Genomic DNA, 24,066 nt, shown 5'->3' with positions numbered 1-24,066 from the left:
TAAGATGGAATTAAGAAATACTCTGGAAATAGAAAAGAAAAACTACTAGGCGATTTCGTAACTAATTTGAAAAAAAAAGAAACACCAGCGATGGAGACAAGGGAAGATGACAGCCAAACAATTCCTGAACCTGAAACATTTCTTTCAATACATTTTAATAATAGAAAGTAAATTTCAGTTTAAAAAAGACGGGATAGCCAAACATTTGATTACAGTTCTCAAAGGGATTACTTCAAACACAGTAATCCCACAATAACCCTTTAAAAACTTTGCAATTTTAGGAAACCCTTCGTTCGGGAAAATATTAACTGAAACTCACCTAAAGATAGACGATTGGCGTGGAGAAAAATGAAGAAGCTATTAGACAGTGTGGGCGGAGCTTGTTGATTCGTTTTGATTTGAAATTAAATAGATCGACATTCAATATCATTCCGTTTTCTAAATGTCACGCGTAACTCGTTTTCAGTTTAGAACAAACACATTGTGGTCGGCATGATGTCGCTCGCCTCCTCCTCGGTGTTACTTGTAACTGAAAACGAGATCATTGAAATTTATAAAGTTCACATATATCTCTGGTGCAAACCTTGTCTAAGCAGGGTTGCTCGTTGGTTGAGTAATGTACAGTAATCAAGTTCTCAAGAGTGTCGAGGATCGTCTCCACTCGTTCCACTTGCTGTCGAGTTACAGATGGTTCCGTTGGGGCTGGAAACGTCTTCTCCAACTTGACACATCGCTTCATTTCAATCAAATATGCACCAACACATCCGATAAATAATGAACCATGACGAGCTATTTCAGCGTCTGAAATTGTAATCATAATCTAACATTTTCTCAAGGTTTTAAAATACTTTGTGGTCGCCAGATACTCATACGCTACGTTTTTCATTTGCTACAAACACTCTTTTGCTAACGGGAAAGTTTTCTATTGGATAAATTCTTTCGCCACCAATGAGAATCAAAATTTCTGTCAACTTTTCTGTTTCGAAGGGCTATATGTACTCTTTAAAAAATACAGGTAACGCAGGGTTGCCGAAAAGCGGACAAACGGCGGCTGAAGATCTTGGCTATAACTCGCGTAACTTAGGAAATCTGGAAAAAATTTGTGGCATTAAGTATGAGAAGCAATCATAAGTAACTGGGTCATAATAAAATAATATGGTTCTTCGTAAAATGTTCTTCAAATTTTTTTATAATCCATGAAATCAAACAAACTTTTTTACAGTTTAAAAGAAAAAGTTTTTCTTCAGCATAGTCTGGTTACTTGATAATTGCCGACTATATGGTAGATAACCCATTCTTAAAAAGGGAGAACAAAATAAGGGAATTATGAGCTAATGAGCTAATGTCAAAAGTGACAATATAGACTCTAGAAAATCAGAATGGCAAATGAAACAAAATGACATCCGTTGTGAAAATATACTAGTGTTTTAATTTCTTTTTGTTTCCATTCTTTTGGAATACCTAAAGTTATATATCTTTCAAAAAAAGCAAATGTCGATTATTCTGAATGTAATTAGTGTAAGAATAGGAAACAATACTAAAACTGCCCCTGCACAAGCTAGAATATTTAAAAAGTCTGATTTCAAAAACCATCAACTTTTGATAAATTATGTATATCTTATATTTATTCAAAATCTAAACTCACCATCAGCTCTCAATTGGGGAAGAACCACGTTGTTCGCTGCCTCGACTGCTTTCTGGCATGCTCGACCCGCTGTTTCTACTTCTCTGAAATGGAATGTGGCTAGGTCTTTGTGATTTCGAAATTTGATGACAATATTGAAATCCTTTAAGTCGAAAAGGGAAATTTCCGTCTCCTGATAACAACTACCGAAAATATCAAGTTGAACTACATTTTTTCAGTATCCAGTTTAAACAAAATATGAAGACATATTCTATTTCTACAGAATAAATTTGTTCGAAATATTTGTCAATTACACTTTTAAAACTTCATTTTTGTTTTCCATAAATTCACATTTTCAGATTGGACAAATAAGTTGTAACCACTTTTGTAAACACAAAAAATCTTTGGCTTTGATAGAAGTCAACAGGAACTTTCAACTTTGAACTTAATTATCTCAACTCCTGTGAAAGATATCAAAATTCTGTCAACGCATAATGTGCTTGTCATGATATGCTCCAAATTTTACCAGTGGACAGATTTTTTATATCTTATATAGGAACCGAAATAATTGAGCTGATAGTTTGGATGTGCTTCTGTTAGAGAAAATAAGGTAATGCAACTGGAATTGGCTGAACTTGACAACTATTGAATATTCCTATATCCTTCTAATATATGAAAGTAGTATCCTGAACGAACCTTCTTAGCGAAGCTCCATCTTGAGCTGTTCCGATTCCTTGTGTTGCTACACGAAAGAGTGCAAGTTGCACGTTGCACTCGTGCACCAGCTGCAATACAAAACTCATTCTTTAAGGGGATTTTCATGGTTTTTTGTCTCTGTTTCTGTTTCTCTCTCTCTCTCTCATCTCAATTTCCAAAAAAGGTCCAGCGCCGCCCATTTGTTTGAATTCCGCAGCTCGGTTTACCGATCGGTGAGGGGATCACCGACAAGTGAGCGGGGGCGGCGGCATTGGCGGCGACGATCTGAGGTATCCGTGAACTATTTTTTGCTTGCTTCGTTTTCAAGTATTTAGCCAAACATTAGAAAAAGATGAGAAAATAAATCGAATAGACAAAAAAACCTTGTTATCATCTGCTAAGCAAATTTTTATTCATCTGAAGGTTACTTCCACTGTTTAATGAAAACCTACTGTATAGGTTACGGTATTAAAATACCGTATTTCCCCAAATAGAAGCCCACACGAACCGTCATCTTTGAGCTCAACAATCTCGATTTCTGTGAAAGATATCAAAAAGAGCCCAACTGATAAAACGCTACTGATAATATGATGAACATTTTGTCAATCCACTTTTTGATCTCTTCAACAGAAATCAAGATAATTGAGCTCAAATGAAACGGGTTAGGTGGGCTTTTACCAGAGGAAATGCGGTTATGCAGGTGTAAAAATAATTTGTAGAAAAAAAGACCTTACGCGGTCTCAGAAAACAAAACTACAGTACCCCACAAAAAATGTTCTGGATTTTTTTATTTTGGTCCAGTTCCCACACGAGAGAAAGTTCGGAAAATATTCATATTTTTAGGTTACGGTAGTTTTCCTTCCGGAACCTGTTGCCACGTCTGTTGGCATTTTTCTTCCGCAACTCTTATTGTTCCGAAACTGACAGATAAACTGAGATGAAAACTTGCTTTTCAAATCTTGGTTTTCAATTTTTTTCTTTCGATTTTTTGCAGCCCGACTATTTCCGGAATGTACCAAACTTTAAATTATACTTGCAATTTGATAAAGAGTTCGGAAAAAGTTTCCAGTGATATAAACTTTTTAAAAGTTTTCTGGGTTGGAAAAACATTTTGAAACGGCATACCTCTTGTATTTTCTTTGGATTGGCCATGGAATGCTGTCGCATTCCGCGGTTAGCGCCACCTTATCCAGAGAAGCCTAACCGCGGTGATTCCCAAACAAAGAGTTGGGATCGGAGAGGACGAGAAAGTAGAAGACGTCACACTTTTTGAGTGTATTTAAATACTTCTAGTTGCCAGTACTTTTTCCCTCCTTCTTCGTTCTTTTCTCTCCGTGGCAGCAGTGCCAAGGGTGTCCTCCGACCACCACCACCTCCTGCGGACTGCGCCACGTAAGAGCTGACGAGCTCCTGGAGGACGTCAGCAACGAAGTTTCGAGGACGGTGGGGGAGGAGGAGGTGGAAGGAGAAACTGAAGATGTTGAAGGATCAGAACAGCGTTTCTGGAATTTTATCTTGGATTAAGGTATGAAGGGAAATGCACGAAGAAGAAGAAGAAGATGTTTATAGATTCGCAAACATGATTTTAATTTTTGAGGGCATTTGTCTTCTATAAAAATAAAAATCCAGAATTTATCAGAATATGAAAATAATTCCAAAATCGTTATATCTTCTACACAAAAATCAAAATCTCAATTCTTCACCCATTTTCTGCTTTGAACACACATGATCGATTCTAAGCTATGTAACGTCTTTCCGTCTCTCTTTCATTTATCTTTTCTCTGCGTTGCTTTTGAAGAAGAAGAAGAAGAAGAAGAAAAAGCATGAAATGGGTGGATGCACACACACACACACACTTTTTGTGGAGACACGAGAGACGCAGAGAGAAAGAGAAAGGGGCCCATTGCTCCTTCCTTTGCTCCGTGAGCTCAGTGAAGCTGAGAGCTGAGAGAGAAAAAGAAGAGACGAGGATTTTGAAAGAGAGCATCAGACATGTAGAGAATCGATAATGACTTGGGTTAGCAGAAAAGAAGCTGAAAGGGAAAGAAATTCTGTCAAATGATAGTGTTTTGGGATGATTTGATTTTGGTTTCAGCTTGTGGGCAGTGTTGGATCCGGAAAATTTGGAAAATATTTAAAACAAAAAATGAAAAAAAATGATTATTTTCAGTATATGATTTAAAAAGTTTTTTTCGATTATCCAAAAAAATTAATTAACTTTAAAAGGGTCAGGATGATCTTGAGGTAAATGTTGATCCAAACCAGTTAAAATTGTTTAAATCTTGTGAAATTAAAATAGACGAAACTGAAAAAAAGAGATCAAGACAAATCGAAAATAAGCTGATAGTGTAAGTTTGCATCTTAAAAGCAGTAAAAAATTTAAAATTATTGAAACCGGAATAATGAAAAATCGTTTTCAATTATAGACAGTTCTTGCTTATGGCTTTGTTCAATGATTTATTTATTTTCAAGAATTTTCACGAAAGTCAGTTCTGTAGAAAATTGATAGATCGTCTGCGACATTTTGTGGCTGATCGTTGACATTTGAAAAAGTGTAAAATGTCCATTTTTAATGAAATATTGTATTTGCGAGAATAGAACAACTCTTTGAAACGAATATAAAAGATATTGGTTCGGAGCTCAAGAGGTCATCTTCTATCGGATGGGTGATTCCATCAGAGTACCGTAAAACTTGTAATTGAAGGGCTCCCATACTATTAAGTTGGAGTTCACCTATCTCATTTCCTGTGATAGATATCCAAAAGTGGTCGACTGATAAAATATTTGTGATATTCTGATGAACAATTTATCAACTGACAACGTTTTTATACCTTCTACAGAAACCGAGATAAATTAGCTCAAAGTTTGAAGAGAGAGGTTCCTTATATTACAGGTTTTACAATACTCACATTCGTAAAGATTGAGTGACTCATAATATAAACTTTTTAAAAATGGCATTCCTTTCCTCATTCAAAATAGTGAATTGATCCTTTTTCTTTAAAAATAACTATTGCTCCCGTTCAAGTGTTTCAGTATAAAACTACAAAGAAGAAGAAACATATCCAGTGTGAACAAATGGACAGTAGGAGAAAATTCGTTTTTTAATAACTAACAGAAACATGATCCCAACATTTTCAGAAAAACTATCGAAAAACCAGAATAAAAAATCCAGATCAAAGCTTTCTATGTGTCCATCCAGCTCGGAGAAGCAAGCAAAATGGGCTGCGTTGCGTGCGCGAGACACGCGACGCGTAGCCTCTTTCGCACGCAACTCGTAGTCACGATCTGTGTCTCTCGCTTCTTGTTCTATTCATCGTCGGCTCTCGCTGTCTGGCTCTCTCTTGTTGTATGTGTATGTATACGAGAAAGCTCCCTTTCTTTTGCTTCAATTTTCCTTCACCGCCTTCTCCATTTTTTTCGTTTCGAAAAAAATACAAAAAAATGTTAGCCGAATTCGCAAGATTAAAAAGGAAACCGAGATTACAGCAAAATGATCAAAGTTAGGTTGGGAAAATTTTACGAAGGGGAACAAAAAATTTTGTGACGCCGGGAACATTCACAGTCAAATGGGCTCCAATGGAGAATTTTAATATCTAAAATAATGAGAAAACGAATAGGGATATCGGATGAACAATTTACAACGGAAGATAGTTCTCATTAGAAGCAATGAGAAAAGATGGGGTCTAATAGTTTTAAAAAATTAGTAAAAGTGAAGTGCGTACATAGGCATAAAATCCTGTGGCTGATCGATGCCCGTGTTGAAAACAGGACCAACTGCTCTTGGTTTAAGCATCATCTGTTTCTTTGTTCCCTTTGCCCATTCTTCAGCACGTTGAGCGAGACGTGCTTTCCGTTCAGCGTCATTGGACTTATCTTCATCGTCAGATTCAATCTTGATTCTTTTTGGCTTCTTCTCCTTTTTCTTACTTCCAGATTCTTCATTATCCGACGTGGTCTCTTCGTCACCTTCGCCATCCGAAAGATAACAAGGTGGCACGAAGAATCCATCGTCTTCATCACCATCGTCGTCCTCGTCTTTTTCCTGGAAAAGAAATTATAGAGCGTTTTGAAACAAAAACAACAAAGACACATGATATAGTTCTAAACACATTTTGTGTTTAAATCATTTCAAAAACTTACCGCATCGTCTTCAGAATTAATCTCTTCACAGTCGGATGGTTCATCTTCCCACTCGTCATCTGAATCAACCTGAAAATTGTTCAAATGTTAGGAAAGAGAAAAACCAGAGAAAAAAACGTCTGAAATACACGAAGAACATACATCGTAATCAATGCCTTCTTCTTCTTTCAGTGGACATGATCCAGTGATAGTCATTGGCTTCTTACGCCAGGATCCATAGTAAGGGGGGCGATTGTTTTCGTGGAATTGAAATAGTTTGGCTTTTATTTTACTGCAAAAGAAAACGATGTTCTTATGTGAAGATCTGGAAAAAAGAAGGTTCTCAATTTTTCCCTTACGGAGGTTTGCAGTCGACTGGAACAAACTTGGTTGCTGTTTTGAGAAAAGCTGCCAGTGTGGTTATCTGAATTAGGAAAAACTGAATTACGGTTAAAAGCATCAGAGCAGTACCTCGTCATGTTGCTCGAAAAGATCGCAATCGGACGAAAGAGAAACTCTAGGAAGAATTGAGGTCATTGTCATACCATCTTTTTGTTGGAAGGGATAGTACCAATCAGAAGTGGATTTTTGTGGTTCAGAAACTTTTTTCTTTTCCACTTTACTGAAATACTTTACGAAGTGAGCTGATTCGCGTCGCTTCTTCTCTTCAATAGCCTGTAAACAAACAACTTGGGAACTGGCTAGAAGAAAGGAAAACTGTAACTTAGTTTTATTTTAAACTGTAACTTACTTAGTTTTTTTTTTCTGCGTCCCCCCTACAGCGATATTTTCATATGGCTTAAAGCTCATAGCTAAACTCAACATTTTTACACAGCGCTCACCTCCTCCTCTCTTCTTTTCGCTTCTTTTTTCTCTTCCTCTTCTTTCTTCTTGGCTTCTCGTTTTTCCTCCTCTTCCTTCTTTTTTCTATTTCTTTCCTCTTCCTTTTTCATTTTTTCTTCTTCGTCTTTCTTCTTTTTCTCTTCAGCTTCCTTCCGCTTTTCATCCTTCTTTCTATCCTCCTCAAGCTTTCGCTCCAGTCGTTCCCTAAAATTTTACAGTTTAAGTAGCTCCGTAATAGTTTATTTCATACTTTTCTTTCTTCTCTTTTTCTAATCGCTTTTCCTCAGCCAACTTCTCCTTTTCCCGACGTTTCTCTTCAAGGATTCGCTCGCGCTCAACTCGTTGCCGTTCTTTTTCCTCCAGTTTTTCCAATCTTTGTCTCTCTCGATCTTCTTTAGATGCCTTCGGAGTTCTCGGAGTTTTTGGCGTTCTTGGTGTCTTAGGATCATGCTTTTCCGGAGAATCGTTCAAAACTACCACAGAAGGCTCGGGAGATAGCTAAAACTTCAGAATAAAATACTAAACTAATCTTATCATTAAAATACCTTCGCTTTCTTCGCATCGTTTTCGGGAGGTGTTTGAGCAACGCGTTTTTTTACACCCTTTGAGTTTGAGTCGGTAGTATTCTGTACAACAAGAAACATATGACTTTTCAACCTAATTGTAAAAAAACCTACCTCATTTTGCTCATTTATCATATCATCAGTATTATTTTCTGTTAGTTGAGAATCCTCCATCACTGAAAACGGGAAGTTTACTAAAATATGGAGTACGGAGCAAGAAACGAAAAAAAAATGATAAGAACAGCACTTCAAAAAAAGCTTCAAAAAATAGTTTCGAATACGGAAATCTCCCGCTTCTTGGTATTCTAGGCCACATGATGCTAGGCCACCGGCCACATCTGCGCCTCTCCATTTCTTGTGGTCTCTATTTTCGTCTATTGCGAGAGTTCCGTAAAAAGGAAAGGTTACAAAAATATAGAAAACAACACGCTCTCCCACAGAACATTTCCGAACTGCAAATTAATTTTTGATCTACAGAAAAAAAGTTTGGCGCGATCACAATTGCAGGTCTAAAACCATAATTTCAGAATTTTTTATCTGATTTTGTGGAGTTCCAAGATGATTCAAATGATTCTTAAAAAATTAATTAGTGGTTATAGATTCATGTATGGTCGTTTTCCGGAAGAAAAAAAATGTCAAAAATGGTCATTTTGAAAGTTTTTTACAGAAAAAATCTATCTCCTCTTTCAGTTTTTGACATTTCTAGGAGTTCTATATCTCAAAAAACCGCAATTATTTTCTCTAAATTTTCTATGGATGAATTTTTAATTTGTCTGATAAAACTTTTTTTATAATTCAAAAACCTCATGAAATTGCACAAAATAGCATTTTTGCGTTGTTTTTTGATTATGAAAAAAGTTTTATCAGACGAATAAAAAATTCGTCCATAGAAAATGTAGAGAAAATAATTGCGGTTTTTTGAGATATAGAACTCCTAGAAATGTCAAAAACTGAAAGAGGAAATATATTTTTTCTGTAAAAAACTTTCAAAACGACCATTTTTGACATTTTTTTTCTTCCGGAAAACGACCATACATGAATCTATAACCACTAATTAATTTTTTAAGAATCATTTGAATCATCTTGGAACTCCACAAAATCAGATAAAAAATTCTGAAATTATGGTTTTAGACCTGCAGTTCGGAATTGTTCTGTGGGAGAGCGTGAACAGTGTAAAAATGGAAAAGTCTAGAATTCTAGACAAGAAAGGAGGTCAGTTGAACAGCAAGTGCAATATTCTACCTAGTTTTACAAAAAATTCCTATATTCTCTGGGAAACTATTGAGTTCTGCTAACAAGGTTCTCTACTTTAGCGGAACTCGCAACGTCCCACTGGTGCAATATAAAACAGCCAAAAAATTTCTGATCAAACTCTTGGAATTCATCTATAACTATTTGTACCAACAAATGGGATAACTGTTGCAATACAAAACTAAGCATTTCTTCTGAAATTAAAAATGAAGATAACTAGTGGTACCGTTATCTTTTTTTCAATTTTGTAAAACCTGTAATAGATGGAACCCTAACTTTCAACTTTCAGCTATTTTCTCGGTTCCTGTCAACTATATAAAAGTTTTAAACTGATAAATTGTTTATCATAATATCACAACATTTTATCAGTTAACACATTTTTTACATCTTGCCAGGAATCTGAAATAATTGAGCTGCCACAAATTTACTAAACAATTACTGTTATTTTCAATATCAGTATCCGGAATTGTTCATACTGGTTTGTAAATCTCGGGAATCACCTCGAGAATCAATTTTTCCGAATTCAGGTCCTTTTCGATTTTGAAAAAAGTCTCACCGTCTTTCCGGATATCAAAATCAGAACAGATAACAATACTTATTTTTTATAGATGTACAAACTCATTAATTATTCCAGTATTCATATCATCCGGGATCCAAAATGCAAAGAACTAAACACTGTCCAGTTACTAATGATCCATCGCCCCTTTGATTTACTGTCATAAGGGACTTTCTCCGAATTTCTAAATCACTGCTATTCTGGAAAATGGTACTTGTCTTCTTATCCCTCTTGAACAACTGAACGCAATACGTTGGCATTTGGCCACACGGAGTCTGTTTTAAAAGTTTATAATTCTAAAAATATTTGTCATGAAAATGTACAATATTTGAAAAAGGGAAGCAGAGATAATACGTTTTTTTTGTAAAGTTCTTTATCCACAAATAAAAAACCCTGCCGGCGAGGAAAAGGTATTTTCCTTGCGGCGTACACGCGGCGGGAGAATTGGTTTTTTCAGGCAGGCAGGGTTTTTTTAAGAGTCACGCCGGCAGGGAAAATCTTTTTCAATCCTCCCCTCTCCCTCCGCATCTGATGAATCAATAAAAATAAAAAATTATTAATGAGAAACGGTTTAAAAATAAAATCTTCCAAAAAACAATAAGAAGTAGGGAATTAAATTCAAAGTTTACATTTTGAGAAAAGTGGATATGGCACAAAAATTAGATTCGTCTCCAAATTCTTCACAATTTCGTCTGTTTGAAGCAAATCATGTTGGTTTGCATTCGTTCCGTTTTCAGAGTAATTCATTGTTCGAATCGAAATTCTTGATTCCTGATCAAAACTCGATGACTGAAAATGTATTTTTGAATTTCTTAAATCATCAATATCATACTCACAATATTGTCGATTTTTTTCAGATTACTGTAAAAAGTGAGTTCCGACTGTTTAAATCCGACTAGTTCAACTTCCGTTTGATCGAAATGAGAAGGAAATTTTATGTTGACAATCAAGAGTATCCGAAAAACCTGATAATTTATATTTTTATGAAAACCGGACAATTTCAAACCTTCTCGATTATCTTTTTGTCGCAAGTTGGTTGAGAAGTTGAGAGAACCATATTTTCTAAAAATTGGAAAAATATTTGAGTAATGAAACGAAAATAAAGAAGATTGAAAATAGGAAAACTTGAAAAATACATTTAAAAACAGCAGAAACACTCCGGAATTTCGGAGCTTCGCTTCCTCGCCGGTAGATGACTTTTCTTTCCCTACCATACATGACTCTCTATATCGCCGGCGTGACTCGTTCTGGCCGGCAAGCAAAATTATCATGCCGTCAATGGTTTTCCTCGCCGGCAGGATTTTTCATCTCGTCTGAGGCAAGTGTAAAGGAAAGTGTAAAGGAAACCGGTAAAACGTCGAATGAATTCTAAGAAAATCTTTCAAAATCTAGGACCTACTTAAGAAACCTACTTAAAAAAGGGAGGAAGATTCTGGATTCTAAAATATTCTATACGGTTCCGAAGGGTTCAGGAAGGCCTCTTCTGTCCTCTCAACCTCCTGTCCTCTGTTTACTGTATCTCTAATTTAAGGTCACTTTGGCTGTGAAGTTTATCTTTTTGGTTATTGCAGACGTATTTTTTCCAATTTTTCTGGTTTTTCTTTTAATCTGAGTTTTTGAATTTCCGAGTTTTTTGATAACACACAATGCCTGAATCGAACATTTTTGGAATTACTCATGTCTCGAATTTCAAACCAAGATTTTCCATTTTTCGATTTTCTGCATAACTTTTCAAAATCTGAAATAAGGAATAGTTCAATTCCTAAATTTCTGTAATTCTGGATTTTTTCATATCCGACATTATTATTTTTCTGGGTTTTCTAATTTCGGAACAGGGTTTTTGAATTTCTCAAATTTCGATTTACCCACGCACATCACTTTTTCTAAACCTTTGGTGCTAAAGCAGAGAATAACACTTACGCTGTTAAAAAGGTCTGAAATTCTGAAAGACCTTATATTCTTGCTTGCAACGGGCCGGGCCGGGCTTTTTTCAGAATTAATCGCTGCGCCGGTTTTCAGAAAAAATTGTTTCCTGTATTTTTATAAAAATGTTTGCGGTCAATAGAAATTGTGAATCAGGAAAAAACTTTTCAAGATAACAATGTCCATAAAAAATAGTTTTTTTTCACAAAAAAGTTTGAAAAGATTTCTGAAATTTTACTTTTTTTTAATTTGGGGAACCCGGGCCCGCCGGACCGGGCCCTGATTTTGCAAGTATGCTTATATTTCCGAACATTCAAAGATCTAACTTTGTAGAATTCTGATTTCTTGTTTCTTGGATCTCTCTGAGTTGTTGAAGTTTTTCTTTTGAAAATTCTTAATTTTGAATTCCGAGTCTCAATTCCTAAAATAGGAATTCCTGAAATAGGAACTTCTGAAACTTCGATTCCTGTATGCCAGAATACCAATAAAAAACCTTTTCTCCGATTTTCCGAGAGTAAACGGTACTCAGGAGGTTCAGCCCAGTAGTGGCGAAATTGTGAATTGAATATGCATTCCCTATTTAATAGTTCTTTTTTCAATTTCTGAAATCCTGAGTTCCGAAATTTTCGATTTTCTGATAATCCAAATCAAAAATTTCTGAAACTCTGAATTTCTAAACTCCCAACATTTTGACCCCGAATCACGGAAATTTTCATAAAATTATGGGTATTGTAAGAGGAGGCCATGAAGTTCAGCACCGGAGAGGAAAGCCTTCTCTATAAGAATACATGTATAGTAACTCTCACGATACGTTTAATGTGCTTTAGCATCAAAGGTTCGGAAAAATAGATGTGTGTGGGTAAATCGAAAATTCAGAAATTCAGAAACCCACTCCGAAATTAAAAAAACCTAGGAAAATAATAATTTCGGATATCGAAAAATCCAGAATTCCAGAAATTTAGGAATTGAAATATTCCTTATTTCATATGGATTTTTTTGTATCTATCTAATGATTTTTTTTACTTGTTTTATGAAAGAAACTCCAGTTCTATTCATTTGGTTGTTTAAAAAGCAGTGGTCACTTCTTTTCAAGTTGTTTTTTTTCTGAGGCAGAATTTTGATTCTGAAAAACCGCAGCGGTATTGGAGTCTGGAAACAGTTTGCGGTATAAAGCTCCAGCATTGTCGCACCAAATCGAAAAAATCTCATTTTTATTGAAGTTGTCCAATTGAGTTCGATACCGCCATTTCTCGTGCTTTTTGGTGTGACTGACATACATTACCAACTTCTCATCTCCAGTGGTTTCATGTGGATCCAGTCCGTCATCGGTTGACTGGCGATGAGTGAGAATACCTTTTTCTGAAAATCTGTCAAAATTTGTGGAACGATTTGACCGACTCGTGGAGATTATTGATCTGGCTCTGATTTTTCGAGTATGATTTGGATACTTCTCATAAAGTAGCTTGAGGCGCTTCCTCCAGTACTATTCAGCGCCTAACACTTTATTCGCCAAAAGTCGTTGCTCGAGGGACCCTGCGAGGATATGAACAAAAAAGAATCTTTGAGTGTGTTACGGTCGTCAAGAGGGGCACTTTCTCAGCTTCCTTCCTATGTACTTTTTCAAACTACGGAATAAATAAACTGAAATTAAATAAATGCTGGGTTAGCTGAAATTTTTTGGAGTGTATTAAAAATGAAGTATGAGGCATCAATAAATATAGAAAAGAGTTGGAAAATAAACAAAAATCGGATAAGCAAAGTGACCACAACTTTTTTGGTAACCTAAAAGAAGCTTTACGTTCAGTCCGGGTATCCAATACTCACAAATCCACATTTCTTGTAAAAAATTCATATTTCAGATAACAGCCCAACACAGTTCAATCAAACCACACTAACCAGGATATCATGAGACAATCTGGTTCACATCGCACCTAGAAAATCACTCTGTATTCTCATTGGTTTGATCTTTATGAATCACGTGTCACAAATGATTTTCCTCTCTTTTTTGTATAAAGTCCCTTCTTGCCTCCTTCTTCTTGTTCGTCTCGTTTAAATAAAAAATACCATCATCTATCACTATCATTTATCAGCAACAATCTCATCTTCTTATTTTCTCTCTCTCTCTTTTTTACTATTCTTCTTCTCTTTTACATTTTCTCCATTTTCCGATTCTATTTTCGGCGAAAATGTAGCCATTTCGGTCTTATCACGTATCCGAAATAGCCCAATGCAAAGCATGACAGACTATAAGCAACCACTCGAAATACAATGCAAAACGGAGAGAGTGCAGAGAAACGTAGGTGAATTTGATGTAATACTGATAAAGAAGCATGGAATACAATTGTGTTTGCTCTCATGTTTGACCTGAAATAATAATTTTGTCCATCCATTTCGATTTCCACCTTTCAACTCCCAGCCTCTTATCAGTTCTCTACACCACTTTCAATACCCGGATGGATGGTCTTTGACTCGTGCATTATGTTTTGCCGTTTCATTTTCAAATCCTCCACAAAACGGAAATGACTGTGTAGACATGTTTTCATTCTATCGAGTGCGTTAGAGTTGGGAAAGGAATTTTATAATCGGGAGCACTGAAGTTTCAAAAGAATGAATATTTTTGAAACTTCTGCTCACCGAGAGCAAGCCAGAAGTCTGGATCGAATAAATATGAATTTCTGAAGTTCGACCTCAAACCAAGTTTGGATGCTCATATTAGAAAAGTCAAAGCCTGCCGAAAGACTGAAAAAGTCTTGTTATATTATGGCAGACTAGTTATGAAAGTTATATATATATATATATATTGGCTATATATTATGGTTATGAAATGACTAAAAAACATTTTATATCTAAAAACCCAAACAAGGATACTTTCTAAAAGTGATTCTCCAACAAAATGTTTCCGGAAACACATTATATAGTTTTGTTATAGTTATCATAACACAATCATATGTGTCCTATCCATGAACCACCGGGCTGGGCCAAATTCTAAGTTTCCCCCATCTCTGGTCAAATTTCGAAACTTTAGAAATGTGGAAACTACCCTAGAACCTCTAATAGTAACTAACTTTTACCAAAAAAACTTTAGACCAATTTTTCTCGGTCCCTAATAAAGATTTCAAAAAGTTTTCAACTGATAAAATGTTTGTCATAATATCAGAAGTTTTTTGTCATTTTACACATTTTTATGTCTTTCACAGAAAATGAGATAATTGAGCTCAAACTTGACAATGTGAGGGGCCTTCTATTACAGGTTTTATGATATACACATGTTGATTATCATAGCGAATTTTCTAAAGAATTGTTTTCAATAAAGCTTTATGGCGACTTTTTCGAAAAATCAGTTTCCGAGGAGATCGGAGATTCAATAAATTGTATCTGTGCAGCTGATTTTTAAACTGAAATCATTGCTCCAAAAACCGTGCTTTAAAACCTGTAAGAGAAGGTCCCCTTTACTTTTAGCCATTCTTTGTGGGTTCCTGTAAAAGATATTGAAAAATTGTCAACTTAAAAAATGTTTATCGTAACATCAAAACTATTTTTCAGTTGACACAATTTTGATATCGTGCATGGAAATTGAAATAGTTGAACTCAAACGGAACCTTCTATTACAGTATCCAAGGTATATTTCTTCGAAGGTTTTGCCATGATCGGAACATTGACGGTAAGTTTCTAAATTCATTTTTGAAGACGTCATCTCTGATCAGTATCTCTTCATCACTTTGTCCCTTTTATCTCATTAATTTATCAATATCTGTGACAACCGGAAACACTTTCTCATCTGCGTTTCCCGCTTCTACAGTTATCCCCAATATTCTCTCATTTTCTCACAATTCCCTTCTTTTGTTGAGCCGGTTCGTTATTATTTCTAGACACGAAAGAAAACCAAAAATAATAGATGTCGCCGACTTTTCGGGAAAATCGACAATTTCCGGGTAGGTGGGATGCAAAAGGAAAAATGTCACATAACTACTTTTATAAACCTTTTCTTCGGATTGACGTCAGTTGATTTTTATGTTACCGTAATTTAGAAAGAAAAAAAGAAATCGGTTTTCGTTTGTATATATTATTTATGTTTGGCTCTTTGAATGTAATTGAATCCAATTCTTCTGACAGAAATCATATATATTTCAATTGCTCTGATAAACAAAATCGCATCAAGACTTTCGCTTACTTCTGACTCATTTTTGTTTTTCGCGACTTTTTCGTTATTCCCATGATAGTTTTGAAAATTTGGCACTTTTGTATTGCATAGAAATTTTGAAAGAAATACAGTGAGTTAGTTATGTTATTGAGCTGACACTTGAATTACCTCATTATAGATTTTCAAAATATAAAATGCACTTTTTCAAAATATTGTGATCTTAATTCCTCTGGGTAGAAGATGGAAATTTATTTGATTATTGGAGAATACAAAGTGCACTCATAACTACTGTCAAGTCATCTAAATCCGTGTACTCCTAATGTACTTTCAGTTAATGTTGTATTTTTGATTGCTGATTTCAGCTGATCCGCTAATTCAAGAGAACTTGAATTGCTATTATTCCAGTACAAAAAAATCGGAGCTGTGGAAGAGAAACGCCGGTGGCCATGGCCGAAAGTCCCACAACGACAACTACCGTAACCTAAAAATGTTTTTAATTTCCGGATTTATTATTTCGATTTTCGTGCGTTTTTTTGGGAAAATAACAGAAAACCGATAAAAGGAGTAAAAAATGAGAACATAAATGCGAAAAATGAAACTACTAGGTTACGGTAGTTGTCGTTGTGGGACCTTTGGCCACGGTCACCGGAGTTTCTCTTTCACAATTTTTGTATCAGAATGTTATATCACCCCCTTTTTTATGACTTCACGAACACCTGATCACTTTTTTCCCTCCGATCAGCCATCACTCATTTAATCTTTTGATTTGCTCCTCTCACATAATTTTTTTTCTGCTCCTCCTCTCCTCTATTCGTTTTCTTCTTTCCCACAGTTTCTCATTTTCAACACTCCCCCTCCCTTTCCCAAGTATTTCCGTCAAATATCCATTATTTTTCCATTGCTGGTCATTTCGGAAAAACGGCGGAAAACCGTCTCTCGCTGAGGGGGCGTGGTATGTCTCTTTCCGCAAACAAACCGCCCGTATTTGCTCACACGCCGGGGCACCGACGGATCGCTCGCGCCTCGTTTCCGCGCACTTTTCGCGTCACGCGAAATGGGCGGAGCTTCGATTTTCTGTCAGAATGATGAAGAAGACTCAGTTTTCCGCGCGGAAAAAGCGAAGAGAAAAAGAAGGGGTCTGTCTCTAAAAGTTTGTTTATTTTTCGAATTTCGCTCACTGTCATCTCGTAATCTCCAATTCAATGTGTCGTGCGTAACTCCCATTTTTTGAAATCCTTTCTCATCTTTTCCTAGCTTGCTGCACTATTTCCCCCTGTATACTGTAGACATCTTCTTATTGATTGATCCGTTCCATGCTCTCGGCTATTTTTTTTTGAAATATTCAGATCAGTGTGCATCTCACCGAGGCGGATGATTTTCAAATTTGAAATCATAGCCCTATCAGTTATCTTATCCTTTAACACCTTCTCAAGAAACTATTTCATAACAAAAATTTGAGATGTCAGCTTTTATATTTTTTGACTAACTCTTCTTCGTGTATGTAGGTCTGTACCTTTTTTTTAATTTCGGAAGTTCGGTACCACTTACTTTTCTTTTATCTTTTCGTTTTTCTCCTTATTTTACACACCAGAGAAAATATTCAAAAATATTCAACTGTCATTCAAACTTACATTCCCTAATATCCCAGAACAGAATCCTCAAAGCCAGTCGTCTGATTTCGACATTGTCTGACGTAAAAGAAATATAATGTAGTGTACTTGAAGAATAATCAAAAATAGAAATACAAGTACAAATCTCTAAAAATTACTTATCTTTCTCTACCAAATCTGTATCCTTCGTGATTTCTGCTCCCTCAAATCCGCGAGAAATCGTGTTCCAATCCACCAAACCAAAAGACCACATATTTTCTAATATTTGCTCACAGTTCTCTTTTGAGTTACTCTCAAGTTTTTATACATTATCTTACAAAAACCGAAGTCAAGTTCTTCATCCCTCTATTGGCCTTTCCAATTACTCTTTCTTCTTTTTTCGAAATGACCCACCAAGTTTTATTTCGGTGCTAAAGGACGCTATTTATAAACAAGAATCGACGGTAATAGTTGGTAACTCGACACTTTTTTTTGAACAAATACTAGTTTTTTTGTGCGGCTCCCCCCGAAAGGCTCGATTTCGTTTGACCGATTCTATAACTTTTTTCCAACTGAATAGTTTTAGTATTAACATGAAAATATAGAAAATTGTTTTACAGTATTCCACGATCTGATTGACAATCTTAATCTTCTAGAAAATGTCTTATAAAGAACTTTAAACGAAATCGAAAATCAAGAATTTTCTGTACAAAAATTGAGAAAGTTTCAAATACAACGACAGTCTCCTTGAACCCAAGCCGTTTTTTGCTCTGTTCTGGCGCCACGAAAGATGATCCCAATCGTCTCAAGACCCAATATTTCCTCTCTCTCACTCTTCAAACATTTTCTGTCTTCTCTCAAAAACTGGACTCTTTTATTCATCGTCTCGTAGCAGCAGGCACAGGGCCTGAGTATACACATCACGCGATTGCAAAAATATTTGGCTACAGAAAACCAGAAAACGACGCAAAGGTTTTTTGTGCTAGCTGGTGATGAAGCTGCTTCCAATCGCGCACACATACTATTCCTCTCCTCGCCCATTTTCTCCCAATTTTTCATGACGACACACAAACACAGACAGACTGTAAAAAACGGAGGATCGACAGTGTTCCCCTTTCATGTCTACAGTACTTTTTCCTTGTTTGTTTTTCATGCTCGTCATTCTCATTCTCAAGATCCAGGGATAGTTAAGTTAGGGATGTACCTTTCAACTTGTGATAGAAGAGCCCCTTTAATAGAATGGCACCTATAAGAGAAGGTGCTCCGAGGGAAAAGCTATTAGAAAAGGAATGCGAATTTGCTTTGGTATTATTTAAAATTTAAAATCACCGTACTTTATCTAATATAAGCTAATGCAAACCGGATTTATCTAATATAAGCTAATGCAATAATCACTCTAATATGTAGAATCCCACCCAAACCTACTTTGAGCTCGATTGTCTCGATTCCTGTGAAAGATATCAAAAATGCGTCAGCAGATAAAATGTTAGTGATATTAACTGATAAAGAATTCATCAGTTGACAAATTTTTGATATATTTCACAGGAATCGAGATAATTGAGCTCAAAGTTGACGGTTTGGACGGGCTTCTATTAGAGGAAATACGGTATCTTATTTTCAGTTCCCAGTCCATATTCGAAGCTTTCCAGATCTAATTAGCAGATGTTTAAAATTGCCCCCAAGATCCTAGAATTCCCATAAAAACTGAAGTATCCGGATGTTTTTCCATAGTTTTGTGGTTTTTCATCCCTTCTCTTATAGTTTTCAGCAACTTTTTCTAGCATTTCAGAAGTCCCCGTTTTCATGAAAACACATTCGGAGTAAATTTGCCACACTTTCTCTAGTTCCACCCTCCCTCCTTTTCATCCTTGATCCCACGTGATACCAGCCATATCGAAAAAACACCAACAAGTGGAAAAAAAGAAAATCGGAAACGGATTAACACACGCCTCCTTCCCTAACTCATGATAGCACCCAAATACTCCCATGATTTGAATTTTTGGAATTTCATATATGAAGCCAATTAGGTTAGGGGGTTTCAAAACTTTGAAAATTCTCGGGTAAAATTTTTCGGCAAACTTTTTGCTCTGGATGAGAGAAGAGCAGAAATCAACCGAGAATATTTGATTAGGTGTATACTTTTTGAAAACACTCTACCCCTGGATTTCTGAATTATGAATGGAATCTACGTCATTAGTGTGTGGAGTAAAAGGAAAAAAAGAAAATATAAAGAAGAAAATAAATGAGGAGGAGGGAAGACATAAATAAGAAATGTAGAATAAGATATTGGAGAAAAGGAAGAAGGCTATATTAGAAATGAAAAAAGATATTCTCGGTGTCTTGTCTTCTTTTTTTTGCATTTGTCCAACTTACAACTCTAGCCCTTACTTTCTCAATCCAAGCTGAGGCAGCTGAATTCGAAAGTTTATCGGTTAGTTGCTGTTTCTGCACTCTGGAAAAAAATATTTAAAAATTTTCATATTTTTAAGTTGGGATGATTTTAGAAGAAACCATCATGTCTGCCCGATTTCAGCAAAACCGTAAAACCTATAATGAAAGGGTTCCCTAACTTTTAACTTTAAGCAAATTTTTCTCGGCCCTGTCAAGGATATAAAAAAGTTGTCCACTAATAAATTCTTTATCATAATACCAGAAGTGTTTTGTCAGTGGACACATTTTTCGTATATTTCACAGAAATCGAAAAAAAAAACTTTAGGCCAATTTTTCTCGGTCCCTAATAAAGATTTCAAAATGTTCTCAACTGATAAAATGTTTGTCATAATATCAGAAGTTTTTTGTCATTTTACACATTTTTATGCCTTTCACAGAAATCGAAATAAGTAAGCTCGAACTTGACAGTGTGGGCTCCGTTCTATTAAAGGTTTTACGGTAACTGTGGTTGCAGACATTGAAGGTTGTGAATATAAAACTAGATTTGTAAATTTCAGTCATAGGTGAATTACAGGAGTCTTCAAGCAATCATTTAAGATAGTTGAATCAGAAAAACCATGTTTTCAGTCTGGGGTTTTCAGATGGAACCCTTTCTTCATGTCCAGTTTTGATCTTCCAATTTTGGAAATTTCGACTGATAAATTAAATCATCGAAATGTCGAAAATTGGTATGTCTTTCTAGTCAAGATCTGTGATTTCCTTCATCTTAATGCTTCTGGATACTGTACTATTCCCATAAGCTTCCCTTCGTGGCTTCTCCTCATTCTCAAAAAAATAGCTCCGATTTCTTAAGGGCATGTGACTGAAAGCGAAAATTAGGTCAATCGGGACTTCTGAAAGTGTTAGATTACTTGTTGCAATCCTTCATTAGCTTCTCTTCTTTTTTCCCTTTTTTAGTATTTTTTTTTGGTGTGCTAGTTTTCGTGATCTGATCCCCCAAATTTCTATTTCCAAATGAAGAGATATGGCCGTTTTTTTCTCGGAGAGCTCATTTTGTATCGGCTGAAAACACGAAACCTTGTCTCGTAACTTGCTATTTTATAGAGCATAATATCTCAAGCATTTTTTTAGTTGACACAATTTTTATGTTTTCTTTAGGAACCGAGATAAATTAGCGCAAACTTGATAGTGTGGGGCTCTTCTATAACCGGTATTACAGAATCAAAATAGGTAGTTCAATTCTTTTTTGTATGCCTTTTACATATACTCCTTTCTTGAATTTTCTTTTCTGATACCATTCGTCCCTTAAAATAACTCATTTTTCTATTTCAGAGACAACTTCCTTCATCTCCACATTTCTTCTTTTCCCTCCTGAACTCAGAGGCAATTTCTCAAAGCTTTTGCTCAATGGAGAGCAACATGCTCTTTTTCTTTTTTCTCTTTTCCCCCCTCTGGCTCATCGTCCAAAGGCCTTCCTCCTCCTCTTGCTCAGCCGAGAGCCAACAGCTTCGAAAAAGAGAAAAAGGAGAGAAAATAGAGAGAGAGAGAGAGAGAGAGAGAGAGAGAGAGAGAGAGAGAGAGAGAGAGAGAGAGAGAGAGAGAGAGAGAGAGAGAGAGAGAGAGAGAGAGAGAGAGAGAGAGTATGTCAGTCAAGTGGGCGGAGTATCTCTCTCATTTTTTCTGCTTCTTTTTTTCCTTCGTTTTTTTTCTCGTCTTCATCTTTTTCCTGCTCGTTGTCATTTTCAGCCCTTCTGCTGCTGTTTTCAGCATCTTTTGTTGTTATTTCGGGCCCCAGCCGAGACCGCCGGGATCTCAGTTATTTCATTCAATTCACTTTCTGACGTCATTCCTTTTTTTCAAATGGTATATCTATCGAATACCCAGAATTTCGTTGTTCATCTGGAATTCCAGACATTGCACTGTTCTATTTCCGTTGGACAAAAGAGACCGGATTTAGACGCCTACACACAAAAATACATTCATTTCCTTTCGGCGTTTCGTGGGCAGATATTTTTTCTGTTTTCAGACAGTTAGAAAACTAATTACGGAGCCATTTTTGTTGAACTGAAAAGTTTCGAAAACACGATAGTGAACTACGAAGCTCTACTATTTTGAAATTAAGAAAACTTTCAAATTTGGCTAAAGATTGGTCTACATAGACTTCAGAAGAAGCCCACGAGGAATCTTTTTTGTTTCTCAAAGAATTTTCTATTCCACTGACATATTTTTCTAATCGGATCCATCCAAATCCATTTCTTTGACGTGGATCTCTAGGCTCTGTCTTCTGAAATCCACGTCACCAAGGGAACTAATCCAGTTCATTAATCTATTTTTGTATTCCTCTTTTCCAAATTCAGATTCCATTTTCAACTGGCAAAAAAAATCAGAGGGAAACTCGAGAAAAATTTCTCTCCCCGTGTAATTCAATATCTCCTTTCTTTTCTGTCTCATTTTTCCCCTATTTCTTCTCTTTTCTTCTAAGTTCGTCTTCCATATCTTTCTTTTTTGTCTTCTTCTTCTTTTTTATTGTATTTTCATTGATTGATAATCACCGATTAGACGTCTGGAGGCGACCGAAGTAAGAAGAAAATAGAAAAATTATACCCAAAAAAGAAGAATTCGTCTGATTCTCTGCCTCTTTCTCAAAGTTGAATCATCTTTTGGTCATGTATCGGGAGGTAATTTTCATATCAGGTTGACTCCACCCACTATTTTGTTTTTCCTTGTTTCTCTCATATTGCCACTCTAGGATCGATCACAATCATATCACACCACATGGGAATTTTTCTCTTTTTTTTCCTATTGCAAAACTTTTAATGGCGGCGAGAAAAAAACGAAATCAGTTAGTTGTTTACTAGCAGAGAGTTCATCAGTGTTCAAAAAATCCTTATGATCAATTTTGGAAAATAAAATTTAAAAAATATATTGTTGATATTGTGCTCAATTCCAGGCAGGGATGTTCGGAATGATCGTTTTGGAAACTCGGAATATTTCGATTTTGAAAAATTTGAAATTTTCAAAAGGTTCCAATTTTGAAAAACTCTGATTTTGAAAATTTCGGAATTTCGGAATATTTCGATTTTGAAAATTTGTGAATTTTGGAACTTCGGCATATTCCGATTTCGGAATTTTCGGAATTTCGGAATATTCAGATTTCAAACATTTCGAATTTTTGGAATTTCGGAATATTCCGGTTTTGAACGTTTTGGAAATTCGGGATATTCCAATTTCAGAATTTCGGAATTTCTGAATGTTCCGATTTCGGAAATTCTCGGAATTTCGAAATTTTGGAAAGATGCTATTCTGAATATTTTGGAATTTCGGAATTTCGGAAAATTCCGATTTCGAATATATTGGAGTTTCGGAATATTGGAATCTCGGAATTTCCGGAATTCTGAATTCCATTCCGAACACCCCTGCTATCATTGAAAACATTTTTAAACAATTTTATCATAGTTTCAGAGTTTTAGTGTTCAAAAACTTTTATGATTTTCTTTTTTAGAATTTTTAATTTTTATAACCCCACTTTCATATTTATAACCCCGTTTTCTAGATCAGTTCTAGATGTTCCTGCTTTCTGGTCTTCTCTGATTCTTTGTAAATCTGAATCCCTCAATTCCCATAAGTTAAAAACCAACGCTAATCTCATAGTCTTCTTGTCTTCTCGACTTGACAAAAATGCTTTTCTTTTTTCACCAATCTCTCTGGGATCTTTTTCTTCTTTTTTTGTTTCAAAGTTTCAAAAAGACTTTGTCCATCGCCCATTTTCTCATGTCTAGAAAAAAGTTGAAAACCGGAGAAAAAGACAAAAAAGATGACTCAATCAATGATGTTTTTTTTTGTCTTTTTGTCGTTCGTTTCCTTTCCGAAAACATTTTTTCTTCATCTTTCATTTTTCAGCTGACAAGAAGACAAGTCATGTGTTTTGTCACTGGGAAAGTTCTGAAATGAACCTGTGAGAAAAATTGAAAATTCAGATTCAAAAAAGATGAGAATTAAGGGAAGAAAGGAATGTGTGACCACTATCAAAAGATTCGAATCTCTTCATCAAAAAACGATTTGGTTTCTCTTGATTGATCACTTGTCTTTTGATTTGTTCAAAAACCTGAATTTTATTATTTTCCAGGGCAGGAAATTCATTGAAAAGTTGAAAAGGATTAGCAGGATTAGTAATCAAAAACTATTATTTTATCTTCATCACTTTTGACTCCATTTTTTGAGATGTAAATGTCGTTTGAAGAAGGAAAAATAGAAGATTTAGACTACAAAGTAAAGAAAAAGAAAAAAGAAAAAAGAAGAGATTTTGTGCTTTGGTGATTTCTTTGCCTTTCCTGACATCCAGGAGTCCTAGTGGTTTGAAACTTCTTTTG

General features: G+C 35.6%; 3 protein-coding genes across 3 annotated transcripts; all 3 read right to left on the bottom strand.

Annotated features, from left to right (window-relative positions):
• Positions 1-445: 445 nt before the first annotated feature.
• Positions 446-3,487, bottom strand: Cbr-rsbp-1 (the record flags this gene model as incomplete). Its single annotated transcript, XM_045238826.1, has 5 exons — positions 446-529; positions 584-801; positions 1,646-1,817; positions 2,321-2,409; positions 3,442-3,487. 5 exons carry the CDS (start codon positions 3,485-3,487, stop codon positions 446-448), a joined length of 609 nt encoding a protein of 202 aa, XP_045094869.1.
• Positions 3,488-6,020: 2,533 nt separating this feature from the next.
• Positions 6,021-8,019, bottom strand: CBG12437 (the record flags this gene model as incomplete). The annotated part of the gene is made up of 9 exons (XM_002639669.1): positions 6,021-6,362; positions 6,461-6,529; positions 6,602-6,731; positions 6,799-6,863; positions 6,911-7,114; positions 7,282-7,486; positions 7,533-7,780; positions 7,828-7,908; positions 7,960-8,019. 9 exons carry the CDS (start codon positions 8,017-8,019, stop codon positions 6,021-6,023), a joined length of 1,404 nt encoding a protein of 467 aa, XP_002639715.1.
• Positions 8,020-10,270: 2,251 nt separating this feature from the next.
• On the bottom strand, positions 10,271-10,709 carry CBG12438 (the record flags this gene model as incomplete). Its single annotated transcript, XM_002639670.1, has 3 exons — positions 10,271-10,441; positions 10,489-10,617; positions 10,659-10,709. The coding sequence occupies 3 exons, from the start codon at positions 10,707-10,709 to the stop codon at positions 10,271-10,273; spliced, it is 351 nt and encodes a 116-aa protein (XP_002639716.1).
• Positions 10,710-24,066: the final 13,357 nt, after the last annotated feature.

The sequence above is a fragment of the Caenorhabditis briggsae genome, assembly GCF_000004555.2.
Source record: "Caenorhabditis briggsae complete genome, chrI, whole genome shotgun sequence".
Taxonomy (NCBI): Eukaryota; Metazoa; Nematoda; class Chromadorea; order Rhabditida; family Rhabditidae; genus Caenorhabditis; species Caenorhabditis briggsae.
This window is presented reverse-complemented; position numbering and strand designations above follow the sequence as displayed.